General features: G+C 32.8%; 2 protein-coding genes across 2 annotated transcripts; both read right to left on the bottom strand.

Moving 5' to 3' along the window:
- Nucleotides 1-6790: 6790 nt before the first annotated feature.
- Nucleotides 6791-12666, bottom strand: LOC119606505. The gene is made up of 2 exons (XM_037960038.1): nt 12403-12666; nt 6791-7797 (listed from the first exon to the last, which is right to left on the bottom strand). Exon 2 carries the CDS (start codon nt 7792-7794, stop codon nt 6892-6894), a length of 903 nt encoding a protein of 300 aa, XP_037815966.1. The 5' UTR covers nt 7795-7797; nt 12403-12666; the 3' UTR covers nt 6791-6891.
- Nucleotides 7967-13586, bottom strand: LOC119606507. Its single transcript, XM_037960040.1, has 3 exons — nt 13539-13586; nt 9485-12274; nt 7967-8356 (listed from the first exon to the last, which is right to left on the bottom strand). Exons 1-3 carry the CDS (start codon nt 13584-13586, stop codon nt 7967-7969), a joined length of 3228 nt encoding a protein of 1075 aa, XP_037815968.1.
- Nucleotides 13587-17112: the final 3526 nt, after the last annotated feature.

The raw sequence follows: 17112 nt of genomic DNA, 5'->3' as shown, positions 1-17112 counted from the left end.
GTATGTATGTAGTATGTGGTATGTATGTATGTATGTAATGTAGGTATGTTTGTATGTTTGTTATGTTTGTATGTTGTAGTTTTGTATGTATGTAGTATGTATGATGTATTTGTTTTTATGTATGTAATGTATGTATGTATGTATGTATGTGTATGTATTATGGATGTATGTATGTTGTATGTATGTTTATGTATGTATGTATTATGTATGTATATGTATGTTGATATGTATGTATGTATGTATGTGTGTATGTATGTGTGTATGTAGTATGTATGTATGTATGTGTGTATGTATGTATGTATGTATGTATGTAGTATGTATGTAGATGTATGTATGATGTTGATGTATGTATGTATGTATGTATGTATGTATGTATGTATGTAGTATGTTTTGTATGTATTTATGTATGATGTATGTATGTATGTATGTATGTATGTATGTATGTATGTAGGTATGTATGTATATGTATTTATGTATTTAATGTATGTAGTATGTATTTTGAGCAAAATGGAAAGGGATTTTCTTTGGTCACCCGTCTCAGACCGGATGTACTATCCACATCATGTCTCCGACCTTTCATTAATAAAATATTTACATAGGCATTTTGAAAAACGGAGCAAAGGGCTGGAATGAATATTCGTTCATTTGGAAGCTTAGTGTCACCTAAATATCAAAATGTGCACAGGTCCCAGCCACTCTAAGAATAGAAGAGTGTATAAAAAGGCTATGAATTAAAGACTAGTCTTAAAGTTCCATTCATTCCTTCCTTTTATGTTAGGACTTAGTTCTTAGTACAAGAATTGTAGTAGACAAATTCGTAAAAAGGAATAACTATTTAGAAAATCTATTGCAGAGTTTCTTAGCAGCCAGAATCTGTATAATTGGGAATGCTTCTTGGATTTCATGCACTTCAATGATGCTCGAGGTTATACGTGGTTATAATGCTTCCAGGAAGCAGTTCCGAAAATATTTATGTGGTCCAAGTTAAATAAATCTGAAGAAATGAAATATTGAACACATTAAATTTATGAATAGATTCCGTGAACATCTTTTAAAACCGTTATTTTATTTGAAAGCATTTAAAACATAGATTCTGTTTCCAAACATCTGATAATGGTAGGAAGCGGCCAAACTCACAATTGTCTTAACATTTAAATTTTAATGAAATTTAATTATTTTCGATATTTTGTTTATTATTATTGTTTATGTATAATGTATACTTTTTGACAAATTATTTAGAATTTTGTTCACTCTATATTTTGAACAGTTAACATCAGGATACACTAAACATACAAAAAAAACAACATGTATTTTGTTTTAGTACAAGTATGAGCTCAATGTAAAACTCAACTGATTGAAATAAAAACAACAAAACATTATTTTGACGTTTGTTTTTGAAATAAGAAAAACATTTGTTTTAATAAAACGAAAAATCATTCGTAATTCAGCCACAAAGTATACAGAGGTGTCATAGTCTCGGTAGACAGTGAAAACTAATTTTTGTGTTTAATACACACAGTGCGTTAAAACAAGCAACACTATATAAGGCTATTTTGTAAACGGAACAACAAACTGCCGGTCCACACTAGGAAACATTTTTTGGGAAACTTTTGATTTTGCGTGAGAGAGAAAGAGAAATAATATCATTCATCTCTCTCGCGGTACGGAGTTTCCCGTACTCGGAAACTTGTTTTGTTTTGTTATTCTTCTCATTCGTACAACAACAAATCAATGCAATTAATACGTAGTTTCTGAAACAAAAGTTTTCATGTGTGGACATTAAGGAAACTTCAAAAGAGAATTAAGAAAAAGTTTCTCAACAAAAGTTTCCTAGTGTGGACCAGGTCAAAGCAAAAGAAAATAAACGAAATTAAAATAAATTAAAATAAAAAGTTTTAATTGCATATAAATTATGTGTTTTATTAATATATGTACATATGTATATACATATTATGATGTTTTATTTTATATTTTTTACAGCAATAAACTAATAATTTACTTACCTGTAATAAGAAAATGGAAAAGATACCCAAAAAATAAGACCAAAACTGAACAAGTTCAAATGATATCGTGCGAAAGAGACAAATATATTTTTTTTTTGCCGTGACGCCTCTGTATAATTTATGATTCAGCTCTGGGTGAAGGAAGATCGTCATGCGCCATTGCCATTATCTCTTAAGGGTAATCTGGCAGTCCTTTTCGCTCTGCCTTCGAGAGTTTTACGTTTCACTACCGCACTGGTTTAGTGTGTGGCGTAGGTTAACGGTACCGCGTTACTGTTTTTCGAGTTCTACATATTAACCATATGGATTCGGATTTATAACCCAACTTTTACTTTGATACATGGTGGAGAACCACAAAAAACTCATTGGATTTTGATGGAGACCATAAAACTCATTAGCTAAGACTAAGCGATCTGGCTTCCTATACAAAGGTATAGGTCGTTTCGGTATTTCTTCGACAAGGCTTCTTAGATTGTTACCCTGGCACTATGCTTGCTTTATGCGGCGCAATTTAAATTTTTAGATTCCAAAAAAAAAATAAAAACGAAAAATAATGCCATCCGATGTAATTAATCTGTAAATGGATAAGATTTTGTTGTTGATACATTATACTTGTTACTCCGGTCGTGGTTGTGGTTCAATATAGAAAAGATATATATTAAAGTAAACGATAGTCATTATTGAAATGCTGTTCTTTTAAATTAAATGAAGAATTGCAGTCATAAGAACGAAACTGGAGTACGAAACCTGGAGTAAGTGGAGTTATTTAATTGTGTTTAGGTCTTGTTTATCTAATGTAATTTTGTTTTGAATGACAACCAATGAAAACAAACAAGCTCTTATCGTTTCCACGACAATTGGATATTCGCTCCGGTCAAAGATTCTCAACCCAGCGATAGCTGTATCAACCGAAACACAAGAAAGAACTATCGCCCACAGTCGAACTCTTACAACATCAAGCTCTTATTGTGAAGGATGTGGCTATAAATGTCCAACATTTTTCGTTACAATTTGCCTTTATTACGTACACTTATACATAAGTCACATCTTGCAACAATTTTTTAGATATCTCTTAAATTTTAAAGATTTTGTCATAAAATAAAAGTTAATATATTATAAGCATTAAGTTCATATAATTATTTGTAAATCCTGATGCCGTAGGCAATTTCTGCGCCAATTAGATATTCTGTACACCTCAACCTTTATTACTGGACAAACAAATAGCGAAGTTAAATTTCTTTATTTCAATGAATTTCATAAATTACAAATGTATTTATTTATTTATTTGTACATTACAATACAATTATGGTCATCGTCACGTCGAGCAGCGTGACGATGACCATACGCCCGTTGTAGTGTAGCAGACCAGAGTCTCTGGTGGGAATCGAACCCACAACCCCCAGACTGACAGGCTAGCACACTGCCACCTAGCCTACCGGGTCACCTAACAAATGTAATATTGATGTTTTGTTTGTAATTTCTAACAATTCTTTATATTAACAAAATAAATGAATGTAATAAATAAGGAAATATGTAAGTATTAAATAAGAAGAAACAAGACTAAAATTAATACTTGTGAATAATATGTACATACAAATACTTAGTAATGAATTAGAAAACGAAGGGGATAAATTGCTAAAAACAAGTTATTGTTGGTAGGGAACCAATTGTTGTTGTTATGAGACCAATTTTTGTTGGTAGGAGACCAATTGTTGTTGATAGGAGGCCAATTGTTGTTGGTAGGGGACCAATTGTTGTTGGTAAGAGACCAACTGTTGTTGGTAGGAGGCCAATTGCTGTTGGTAGGAGGCCAATTGTTGTTGGTAGGAGACCAATTTTTGGTAGGAGACCAATTGTTGTTGATAGGAGGCCAATTCTTGTTGTTAGTAGACCAATTGTTGTTGGTTGGGGACCAATTGTTGTTGGTAGGGGACCAATTGTTGTTGGTAAGAGACCAACTGTTGTTGGTAGGAGGCCAATTGCTGTTGGTAGGAGACCAATTGTTGTTGCTAGGTAGGAGGCCAATTCCTGTTGTTAGGAGACCAATTGTTGGTAGGAGACCAATTGTTGTTGGTAGGATACCAATTGTTGTTGGTAGGAGACCAATTTTTGTTGGTTGGAATTCGAAAAAATCTTTATGAACTTAAATCAATCATATTTTTTAAAAAATTGCCCCCTTTCACAAAATTACTTTAACGCTCATCATTGGCTTTAAAATACCTGCAAGGCGATGAGGTCAGATGGAGTCAGAAATTTCATATTTTGTTCTTTTTGTTCGTTTTTAGGAACTTACCCTTGTTGTAAAATTGGAGATGGAACTATTGGCTCCGCATTCGGCATTAGCAACAGCTTTCGTCCAGCCGTTATTATGTGGGAAGCACGAAAATGGTCCACACATATACGGGTGCTGGGATATAATGTTTTTTGGCATATTTCTGCCCACTTCAATCGCATTTTCTCATCTTTGGGAACGTTAAAAACGTCCCATTTCCAGGCTTCCATTTCCGTTTTTTACAAAGGCAACAACCATTTCAAATTTATCATTTTGGCCGCAAATATATTTATTATATATATGTTTTTTATAAATTTGTTTGCACAATTTACAGTTTTTATGGTTTAAATTTTTTTAAATTCAAATTCATTTATTATAACTGTCACTTCAAATAGACAAAAACAAACTTTGACAGATAAGCTATACTACTTAAGGTGGTATTAGACGACATGTATTTTACATATGTACTGTCACTTTTTTATCCATATGTAATGACCCATTTGGTCCACAATTTTGGGGGATTTGTACGCTCTTTTCATGTAATATCATTAAAATGGCGATTTTTGGCTATATTTGTAATGTTTTCACCCTTTTTCCAGAGATAAAACCAAAATTTAATATTGGAATTTAATAGAACCCATAGGGTATCTAAAAATAATATTTTTTGTTATAAAGATCTGTACTTAAACGTTCCAAGATGTATTTTTGGTATCGTTTTTCAGTTTCTAATTGAATTATCTGCATCATAAATCCCTTTTCGTACCTCTAGGGACGATATTTTCCGACAAAGTTGTCTAGTGTATATTCATGTACATATTGGCACTAATATATTTAAATTTTCAATACATTATAGCGGTATACAACCCCAAAACATGCCTTAACAAAACGTCATCCTATATAATAGATTTCAATTTTTACTACTCGTAACTTTCACGCTTGTGTTGCCCGTTACAATAACACTGTAAGTCCAAAATTTTGGTTTTAATTTGATCATAGTAAATAATATTTAAACACATATCAACATTTTTGAGTTAGATCATGATGATATCGTGCCATGCAGCATGGAGGCCATTGGTATATAAAAATAATGATTTTACTATTTTGAATGGTGTTTCTTCGCGACATGTTTTGGAGTTGTACACTTCCACAACACATTGAAAACTTAAAATGTATAAAAGCTGATATCTAAAAGAATATATACCAGAAAACTTTCCCCGATAACAGTTGATCCTAGTATTATAAAAATGGACTTAAGTTCCAATATATTGAATTAGCGACAGAAGAATGATCCGAATAATTTATCTTGGAACGTTTAAATACAGATTCTTGTAACAAAAAATATTATTTTTAGATAACCCAAGGGGTCTTTTAAGTCCCAATATCAAATTTTTGTTTTATCTCTGGAAAAAAGGAGAAAAATTTAAAATTATGGCCAAAAATCGCCATTTTAATGCTATTACATGAAAAGAGGGTACAAATTCCCCAAAATTGTGGACCAAATGGGCCAAAAATATATCCTTTCCGTGGATAGTAACCCCTTAAAACAATATTACGCATAAAAACCATTCGATTCTATTTGTGTTGCGTATAATATGATCAAATATGCAATACAGAAAAAATTCGTATACTTTTGTGAGGCAATTTCATGGACTTTTTTTAAAAAAGCACAATTAATTTAAGACAATGCAAATTTTTCAAGTTTTAAAAAGCGTGATATCAAACATAAGCACTATCTAGACAATATAACAAATTAATTTATTTGTTTTGCACACTGTTTATTTAGGGGTTAGAGGGAGATGGGTAGATGGGTACTTACGCGGGAATTAGGAGGAAGGGTAAATAAGAAAGGCTTGGGATATTTTCATAAAACGTTATAATACTTATGTGTTTATTGATCTTTTGGGTAAGTATATAAGGTAAGTATATAGGGTAGGTATATAGGGTAAGTATTTTTAGGTTATAAATTCAGATTTTATTTTAGTTGTAAGTATTTTTAAAGGTTTTAGGGTTTTAATGTTTTAATATTGGTTTAGGGTTTTCACAATCATTTAATTCCTTTAACAATAGATATAAGTTTTAGATATAAATTTTAATTGGTTTAACTGTGATATACAAACTGTGATATAAATTAAGAAAATTAAGATTTCCACTAGATTTAGTATTTATTTTTAGTTTTAGGGTTTATCACTAATTATAAGTTTTATCACTAGTTTTTATTTAGGGTTAAGTTTATAATTTATTTATTTATTTACAAACTTTTAATTTGCTGTTGTTTGGTTTGTTGTTTTGTTTGTTGTAGGGTTTGTTGTTTTGTTTGTTTGTTCGTTTAGCGCACACACTTTTTGTTCTTCTCACAGGTGGATTAGAATAGAAGTAAGTTAAAGCTGAAGGCCAAAGCTGCAGCTGACGTTCATATGTAGATGAAGTTGGCTGCAGTTATGTGTGGGTATTAAATGACGTCAGGGATGGACAGTGTTATGTGTTCACTGATGTGAACATCCTCCCGGGCCTGGCAACCTGTGAAGAGAAAAGGACAATTATTTTTATTTATTCAATAAAAATGGTGTAGGGTAATAGGGTAAATTATGCATGTAAAATACTTCATTGTGTGCGGGTTTATTGGGTAGATGATCCCATGACCAGCCAGCCAAGGGTGGAATCCTGGGCTATAAGTGATCCCCCGTCAATGTGAATCACATTCGGTTGTAGGATGCTTGTGTAAAGGTCTCCACCAATTTCCATGGAGACTGGGTTGTTGGAGTAAAACTCCGGGTCAGCCAGCGATATGCGACACAATTTACTTTTAATTGTTTCGTCCATGGGGCTTGGATATGGGGTTTTTGGCAGATCCTTAACCACCTCCATGCAAACCTCGTATCGGAGGCTTGAGGAATAATTTGGTGCAATTAACACCTTCACAAACACCTCTTTGTCGATTTTGAAGGGAGCTAGGGAACTTTCACTAACAAAGACGGCTGCTATTCTAGACTTAGTCAAGCTAGGATTTAGTATTGCCCTTGCCCGCCGACTTCCTACCTGCACAACTGCTGTAGGAACAAACGTTTTCATCATCGACGTTGTTACCGGTGTTGTAACTTTCACGATGTCTAATGATCGTCTTGGAGCTGGTGTGGGTGGAGTTCTTGGTGCCGGAGTTGGTGGAGGGGATTGGTCCTGGGTCAAATTCTTTAAAATCCTATTTGGACCATGTAGGGTGGAGTGGTGTTTACCACCACATTGTTGGCAACGAGCCTTACTCGTGCAACCGCCAATGAGATGGTTCCTCGCCAAACAATTGACGCAGTAGTGCAATTTAACTGCGGTTTTGTATTTCTCCGCCAAGTTCATCTTTTGGAACTTTCGACAGTTTGTTAAGCTGTGATCGGCTTGACAAATACCGCAACCAAAATGGCGTTTTGGTTGACGTTTATCGTTTTTGCGGTTGGGTTTGGGCCGAGATCCATTGCGGCTGGAACGGTTGGAACGTCCTTTACGATTGTTGTTGTTATTGGGTGCCATATTCTGTATAAAAGAAATTATGTGTGAATGAATGAAGTGTAATGAATGTGTTAGTGGGTTAGGGTGAAGAGTTAAACGATTCATAATAAATTTGGGTTAGTTAGGGTGGTTAGTTGAGCTAGTTAGTGATGATATTGTTATTTTGGGTTAGGGTTTGAGTAAAAGTATTAGACTAATTAGCGGGTAAAACAACAATTTTAGTAATTGGTCGGGTTAGAGTTCCAGTTGAAGTTTGTAAGTCAACTACTCTATTTCTACCATCAGAACCAGGGTGTGTTTTGGTCACACGTCCAAGTAACCATTCATTGGGTGCTAAATTGTCTTGTCTAATTACTACAATATCACCTATTTCAACTTCTCGGGTAGGGTTTTTCCACTTATATCTTTTATGGAGCTCTTTAAGATATTCATCTTTCCATCTTTTACAAAAGTTGTGATGTTGTATCCTTAATTTTTGCCATCTGTTTGCCAGGGTTATATTATCACTGCTTGTGTCGGGTTCTGCAGGGGTAAGTATGGGTGAGCCAATTAAAAAGTGTCCAGGGGTTAACGGGTTAAGATCCTGAGGGTTTTCACTTGACGGGCTTAAGGGTCTCGAGTTTAGACATCCTTCTATTCTGGCAAGGAGTGTAGCTAGCTCTTCAAATGTATATTTTAGGGTATTTATTTTCTTCAAATGAGCTTTAAAGCTTTTAACTCCTGCCTCCCATAAACCGCCCATGTGTGGTGCACCTGGGGGTATAAAATGCCACGTCAAATTCTGAAAACTGTTGGTAGATATAACGGAACCTTTCAATTGCCTGATGAATTCCTGTCGCTCTTTCTTCAATAGCTTACTAGCTCCAATGAAATTTGTCCCATTGTCCGAGTAAATGGCGACAGGGCATCCCCGCCTCGAAAAAAATCGAGCGAAGGCTGCCATAAAGGCTTGGGTAGACAAATCAGATGTTGGCTCCAAGTGGATGGCTTTTGTTGCAAAGCAAACAAAAACACAAACGTAACCTTTCGTTATTTTACAAGTTCTGCCACTATATGCTTTGACGTCAAATGGTCCTGCAAAATCAACTCCAACATTTGTAAAAGCTTTATCAATTTGGGTTCTTTCTGGTGGCAACGCCGCCATAAATTGGGTTGTTTGTCTATTCCTATATCTTATGCAGGGTGAGCATTTGTTAACAACATTACTTATCAGATTCTTAAGTTTCGGAATCCAATATCCTGATCGGATTATTCTCAACATAAGTTGATTTCCACCATGCAGGGTTACCAGGTGGACGTGTTGTACTAGTAATTTAGCAAATGCACTTTTATAGGGTATTAATATTGGGTGTCTTTCGGAATAGGACAAACTGTTGGAATTTGCTAGTCTACCATTTGCACGCATTATCATTGCAGAATCTAAAAATGGAGTTAGGGTAAGCAGGTCACTTTTGTTGGGTATAGGGTATTTTCTCTTCAAACAGTTATATTCGTTGTTGAAATATTCTGTCTGACAAAGAATAATAAGTCTATCACGGGTAGATTTGATCTCTGACGCATCAAGCTCAATACTTGGGTGGGTAGTTAATAAACGTAGTCTATCATTGACTAGTTGTGGGTTATTTCGATCAAGAATAACTCTATCATTTCGAATTGTATTTCTTCGGGTATATGATGCGCGATCACAAAATCGATAGACATATGTCATTACTCTTAGAGCTTTTGACAATTTCGAAAATCTTGATAATATATCTGGGTTTTCAGTATTCGTATCTAAGGTAGGGTGGGTATTAACTGTCGTAGTAAACGACTGACTAACTTTAGCTTCAGCTTGAGTAATAAAGTGTTTATCTGTTGTTGACCACTTCGACGCGACTTCTTTCAACCACGATGGTCCATTCCACCATAAAGTGTCATCTTTTAACTCATCAGCATTACATCCTCGGCTAGCAACATCGGCAGGATTATCGTGTGAAGCAACATGATTCCAGTTATCTACTCCTACTGTTTGTAGAATTGTTGAAACTCTGTTTGCCACAAATGTATTCCACGAGTTAGGGTGTTTACTAAGCCAGGCCAAAACTATAGATGAGTCGGTCCAGAAATACGTCTGATGTAAGGGTAGGTTGAGTTGGGTGAGTACATTGTGTGTCATATTTGCCAACAACACTGCACCACAAAGTTCAAGTTTTGGTAACGAGATTACTTTGATTGGCGCAACTCTCGTCTTAGCGAAGAGTAGGGTTACGGAATTAGGTCCGTCTATGGGTGTTACTCGTGCATATAGACATGCAGAGTATGCCTTTTCAGAAGCATCTGAAAAACCATGAAACTCAATTTTTGCTGAAGGTGAAAAGTTAATCCATCTTGGAATACGAATTCTATTAATATTATCGTAGAACTGCAAAAACTTTTGCCATTTTATAAGGGTGAGTGGGTTAAGACATTCATCCCAAGCTGTATTATCTTGCCAAATTTGCTGCATAATAATCTTGGCAGATATAACAATTGGCGCTAACCAACCAGCTGGGTCAAAAAGACGAGCAATGTCTGATAACACAGTTCGCTTTGTGTATGCTGATTTTCTTTCAATTAAGGGTACATTAAAGAAAAACGTATCTTCCTTAGCGTTCCAACGAATGCCTAACGTTTTAGCATTATTTGATTCGGGTAGGGTGAGTAAATCAACATCTAGTAGATGTTCTTCGGGTAAATTGTGTAATAATTCCTTTGTATTGGAAATCCATTTTCTTAAAGGAAAACCAGCAGAGTCTAGAGCCGCGATCAATTGGGTTTGAGCTTTTTGAGCTTCTTCAATTGTGTGACCTCCGGCTAAGACATCATCAACATACATGTTGTTTCGCAATATTTGCGAAGCTATAGGGTGGGTATTTTGAATGTCATCGGCTAATTTGTGTAGGGTTCTAATAGCCAAATATGGCGCACAGTTAACACCAAATGTAACTGTTTGCAGTTCATAATCTTGAATGGGTTCGTTGACGCTTTTACGGAATAATATCCGTTGGAAGGGTGTGTGGGTAGGGTTTAACATAATTTGCCGGTACATTTTTGTAATGTCGGCATTATAAACTATCTTGTAAAAGCACCATTTCAAGATAAGTACAACTAAATCTTGTTGTAGGGTAGGACCAGTGTGTAGGGTATCATTAAGACTGTTGCTGTTCGAGGTTTTGCTAGATGCATTAAATACAACTCGAACTTTTGTCGTAACACGATCAAGTTTAACAACAGCGTGATGGGGTAAATAATAATGGGTGTTTGAAGGAGTGTTTGGGTTATATTTAATTGGTTTCATATGACCTAAATCGATATACTCTTGTAGGACGTTATCATACTCCATTTTAAGCTCTGGCTTTTTCATTAAACTTTTCTCGTTACGTAGAAATTGAGCCATAGCAACGTGTCTAGAGTTTCCTAACTCAACAGGAGGGTATATAAATGGTAAATTTACCTGATAACGGCCATTTGGTAATCGAAGGGTAGTGGTCTTGAAAGTTTCTTCACATAAAGAACTTTCTTCTGAAACTTTGGGTTGGGTGGGTACATCTTCAATTTCCCAGAACTTGGTCAAAACTTTATCAAGCGTGACTGAACTGAAGTATGAAACTAAGGGTTGGTTATTTTGCGAATTCTGAACGGGTCCTGTTAAAATCCAGCCAAACTCAGTTTCCTGAGCTATAAGGGTATTAAGTAAGTCTTTTCTGACTCCAGATTTTAGAATCTGTGGGTAAAAATCGCTGCCAATAATAAAGTCTATAGGTCGACTTTCGTAGAATTTTTGGTCAGCCAATTGAATATTTTCCAAGTCTTGTATTAGGGTGGGGTTTAAATTTTGGGTGGGTAAGTTTTTGGTTAATGTTTTAACAACAATTGCTTGGATATTCAATTTAAATTCATTTTGTGTGTTAGAGCGCAATAAAACTTGACATAATTTATTCGAACGAGCTGAAACTATTTCATTCAATGCTGATATTTCAGCAACTATGGGTGTAGTGGGTAATTTTAACTTCCTTCTCAGTTTATCTGTGATAAACGAGAAGTCTGAAGCTGGGTCAATAAGCGCTCTAGCTGGAAATAGTTCTCCTTGAACATCAACGTTCAGAACTGCAGTTCCTAATAACTTCGTTCTGTCATCTATGGGTATTGGTTTGCTTGATTGGGTGTGGGTTGAGAAAGACTGTACTGCATTGTGTGATGTTGACGCCTGAGTATTTTCAACTTGTGGGTTAGAGTTCGGCTTGTGTAAAAGCGAATTATGTTTACCGCCGCAATATCTACACTTAAATGCGCTATAACAATCTTTTATGACATGTCCAGTAGCTAAACAATTGTAACAAATTCCATTCTCATTTACAAATTCAATTCTTTGGTTTAATCCTAAAGAATTAAATGAAGAACATTCTCTTAGGGTGTGATTCTTTTCACAAAGTTTGCAAATGGACCCATAGAGTTTAGTTTGGGTGTTTTGGGTATTTGGAGTCTTTTGAGGAATATATTAATATTAAATACAAAATATTTTTATATTATATTGCTTGACAAATAAAACTAATATAATACAAAAAAATGGAAATTTAAATTTTATTAGTAAGTTGTAAAAAATACACTTACCTTGTTTGCTGGGGGTAGGGTACAAACCTTCACAAGAGATAAACCAAAAAAATCTCTTGTGTTGTCGATTCTTCTTTACACCTTCTTCCCGCTATGATGTGTGTTGATCTTGTGTGTAGTGTTGCTGTTGTAATATGTAAGCTGGGTCTGGTATGTATGTTTAAGCGTGTGTATATGTTTTGTGTGTGTTTTATTTCTTGTTTATTTTTGCGTATTAATGTTTTTTAATATTTTTAAAAATATGTACAGTGTGTGTTATATATGTAATTTTTTTTTGATATTTTAATTGTTATTTATTTTTGTTTTAATAAATTTTGCGTATATATATTTATAAATAATTATTTGTTAATTTAAATGTAATTTGTGTATGTTTTTTGTGTAGTTTTTTATTTTATTAACAATTTCTAATATATTTTAACAAACGGTATGTGGGTATTTATAAATGAAAAAAAAAAAAAAAACTATTTTCTGTTTCACTGTATTTTTTGTTGTGTGTCTTTTGTTAATAATATTTGTTTTTATTTTTAATGTATTTTTTTTTTTTGTTTTCACTGTTTTTATGTTGAGAATTTTGATTTTTTGTGTTTTCTGTTTATTTTAAATTTGTTTCAGTTTTATTTGTTGAAAATTTTTTGTTGTCTTTTGTAACAAATATTTTGTTTTTTACTTTGTGCACTTTGTTGTTTATTTTACACAATTTATTTGTTTTAAGCTTTTTGTCTGTTTTTTGTTACAATTTGTACACTTTTTTGTTTTGTTTTTTTTTTTTTTTTTTTTTACAATTGTAATTTTTTACACAATTTTATTTTTAATTTAGTTTATATTATTTATGTTTTAGTTTGTAGGGTATTTTTAATTGTTTATTCTCTTTTTTTTTTTTTTTTTTTTTTTTTTTTTTTTAATTTTTAGTTTTATTTTTAAGGGTGGGTTTTTTATTTTTTTTTTTACATACACTTGCTTTTGCTTACTTTCAACACTTCACTTTCTTCACACTTTTTATTTTTTAAGCTTACTTTCTTTTCAGCTTTATTTTTGTGGACTGTATTTTTTATCAATATAGCCGTTTCTTTTTTAAAGGCTCGATTGGACCAATGTTTCTTTAGGGGTTAGAGGGAGATGGGTAGATGGGTACTTACGCGGGAATTAGAGGAAGGGTAAATAAGAAAGGCTTGGGATATTTTCATAAAACGTTATAATACTTATGTGTTTATTGATCTTTTGGGTAAGTATATAAGGTAAGTATATAGGGTAGGTATATAGGGTAAGTATTTTTAGGTTATAAATTCAGATTTTATTTTAGTTGTAAGTATTTTTAAAGGTTTTAGGGTTTTAATGTTTTAATATTGGTTTAGGGTTTTCACAATCATTTAATTCCTTTAACAATAGATATAAGTTTTAGATATAAATTTTAATTGGTTTAACTGTGATATACAAACTGTGATATAAATTAAGAAAATTAAGATTTCCACTAGATTTAGTATTTATTTTTAGTTTTAGGGTTTATCACTAATTATAAGTTTTATCACTAGTTTTTATTTAGGGTTAAGTTTATAATTTATTTATTTATTTACAAACTTTTAATTTGCTGTTGTTTGGTTTGTTGTTTTGTTTGTTGTAGGGTTTGTTGTTTTGTTTGTTTGTTCGTTTAGCGCACACACTTTTTGTTCTTCTCACAGGTGGATTAGAATAGAAGTAAGTTAAAGCTGAAGGCCAAAGCTGCAGCTGACGTTCATATGTAGATGAAGTTGGCTGCAGTTATGTGTGGGTATTAAATGACGTCAGGGATGGACAGTGTTATGTGTTCACTGATGTGAACACACACAAAATATATTATTAAATTTGGTTTCTTTTTATAGTTTACCCAAATTCGAATAATTATGAGAGACACTGTATGTCAAAATTGTTATTTTACATACGATTCATAATTTTTGCTATCACACCCATGGTAAAAATATGAAGGTAGTGTCATTCTCTCTTTTAGACGCCATATTAAACTTCTGACGTTTGCTGGTATTTTAATAAATCGAGCTACCACATTTATTTAAAAAATCCATTTTTTTTGTTTATTTTTCAATCAAAATAAATTAAATAAAAATCAATTTAAACTGAAAATCAAACAAAATTTTAAATATAATACAATAAAAATTTAAATAAAATTGCCAAAAAGAAAACAGCTTTATAAGGAAAATGAATAACCAAAACTATATGTTTCCTCTTAAGCCCAATATAAAATGGATCGACACTATGGAGACTCACGATAACATTGTCTGTTGCTTCTCATGTTCTTCAAGTTGGAGAAAGGATTAACAGAAGAAACCTAATAAAACGGCTATATATAAAAACGTTTTTTAATTAATATTAGTTTATATCTTGTTACATTTAAAATTTATCTTCCAACATATACATATGTAGGTATATGGCAGACCAGAATTTGCTGTCCGTATCTATAACGTGTGCAATATGTGTTCCATTCGGTCCAAGAATACACGGTTTTCTTCAAGTAAAAAAAACGAGTAATGATATCTTTTGGCTACTTTGCTTCCATCTTCTTGTCTAATGTTGAAACCATTATTGGGGTTAGGGCAAGAATGCTTATTCCACTTTTTGGCTGTTACCCTTAATATTAAAGGCTAATGTTTGTTTTGTGTAAATTCATACCCAGCAATAAATGGAAATCATACTTTACACACGAAATCTTAATCACACCTAAAAATGCGATTACACATTTTCCGCATTTATGATCCTTAAATATAAACCTAAATAATAATAAGAAACAGATGTAGAAAGGTCACTGGTGAAAACCAATGATTTTTAAAAAAGGGTGTCATTGGAAGAATGTGGTTTATTTTTGACATACAAATATCAAATTTGTACTGCTTCTAAAAATAAGGTTAAATCTACTTCAGAGTTGTCAAAAACGAACAGCATCCCTACCTTAAAAAAATCAGTTTTATTGATTACTGCAGTGTTAAGGACACAATTATACTTTCCACATACACAACACAAATTTCTTAAAAACTAGTTTCCCCCTTTATCATATGTGGTAACGATTTTTCTATTTATTTACAAAATACAAAGTTCATAAAATACCAGTAAACTTCAAAAAAAAATTTGAGAGAGAGAAATGACACTACCTTCATATTTTTACCATGATCACACCTGCCTGTGTTTTTCCGTATGACATAACCTATAATGTAATCAAAGCTGTCTTTTTAATGTGTAAAAATTGTTAAAATTATAAATTAGTTTATTGTCGCGCAGCAAAATTATATTCAAGACTAAGACTTGGCCATACCTTAACTACTCATCAATATTTATTGTTAAACCCATATGCAACTCATGTAACACACCCTATACGGTAGAACACATTCTGGATTGCTGTCAGCTATTCACACATGAGAGAATCTCAACCTTTGGATCAACAACACCTAGCCAATTACTTACATTACCATCTGATCAAAATATTACTAAATTATACTCATTTCTTGTAAAATGCAAAATTGTTAATTCTATTTAACTTTATTTATACTAACCGCAGAGTTGAAGGCCTAGTTGCTCTTACTCGTTTTTCCATGTTATATAATGCCATTTATTGTATTATATAATAATAAAATAAATAAATAAAAATAAATTAGTTTATTAAAAATGAAAATAATACTTACTTACTAATGTTCTTTATTCATTTTCTTTAATTTACTTTTTTCAAAAAATGTTATTTCAAAGCAAAACAGCTATTTTGTTTATGTTTGTCATACGAAAATAGAGCACGCTCTAATCGAAAAAATTACATACATATGTATTTCCACATGTATTTTACTATGCAATGTTTCATATGTATCAGATATGTACAACTTTTACAGATGGAAATTTTGACAGTACATATGTAAAATACATGTCGTCTAATACCACCTTTACGTATAAAAAAATAATCAGCTGTTCGATTGCATATACCTGTTTATTTTATCATGGTTAACATATTTTTGGTGGAGTGCATATTGGAGTACTCCAGCATTGTGAACGTAGCTTAATAGTCTTTAAAAACATTAAAGGTTGAAGTACACAACACGCGTTGTACGCGGCAACCCGTTATAGGCTTCTGCCAAAAAAAGTTGAAATAGTGTATTTTCATTTAACAAGTTACGCATTGTAGTTTGTAACGCGCCTGCCGCGAAAAGTTCAGCAACTTTTGACGAGTCGGCAGCTGATCAGGGTTGTATTTTGTTTTGTGTAGAAACTAAAATGAAATAAATTTCTCCAACAATGGAGAAAAATATTAAAAAATAAAATTTTGATTTTTAGAACAGTAATAGTCTTATGGTATGTTTCCACTGGCTTGAAATCTGCTAGATATTCGTAAACCTCTTCAAGGTGTTTCCACTGAGCTTACTCGTTTTTGATATTCGAATTTTTGAACAAATTCTGTCACTTTATTTTTTCATATCCACAATACAGTTAATTTTATTTGAAATTACTTATTAAAAATAAAAAATTACAGTTGTAAACGAATAAATTTATTTATAAAATGCCACTAATTTTAAAATTATAATTTGTTATTATTTTCACTTCGAAATTAATTGTCACTTTTTCGAAGAAAACATTCAATTTGATCAGGGGTCGGCAAACTACGGCTCGCGAGCCAAATGCGGCTCTTTGGATGTGGAGCTGTGGCTCTTTAGTTTCATAAACACTTTCTTATTTTATAAACAAATA

This window comes from Lucilia sericata, unplaced genomic scaffold (genome assembly GCF_015586225.1).
Source record: "Lucilia sericata isolate MDLA Ls3-8-SP2 unplaced genomic scaffold, ASM1558622v1 Contig000595F_arrow, whole genome shotgun sequence".
NCBI classification, from domain to species: domain Eukaryota; kingdom Metazoa; phylum Arthropoda; class Insecta; order Diptera; family Calliphoridae; genus Lucilia; species Lucilia sericata.
The sequence above is the reverse complement of the archived record's forward strand: the minus strand, read 5'-3'. Positions and strand labels throughout refer to the sequence as shown.

Coding starts and splice junctions, on each gene's coding strand:
- LOC119606505 (XM_037960038.1), bottom strand. CDS start 7,794: ATGGCACCCAATAACAACAACAATCGTAAAGGACGTTCCAACCGTTCC.
- LOC119606507 (XM_037960040.1), bottom strand. CDS start 13,586: ATGAAAATATCCCAAGCCTTTCTTATTTACCCTTCCTCTAATTCCCGC. Junction 12,275..13,538: donor ACCCTTCCTCTAATTCCCGC/GTAAGTACCCAT, acceptor ATTCCTCAAAAG/ACTCCAAATACCCAAAACAC. Junction 8,357..9,484: donor AATTGTCAAAAGCTCTAAGA/GTAATGACATAT, acceptor GAAAACCCTCAG/GATCTTAACCCGTTAACCCC.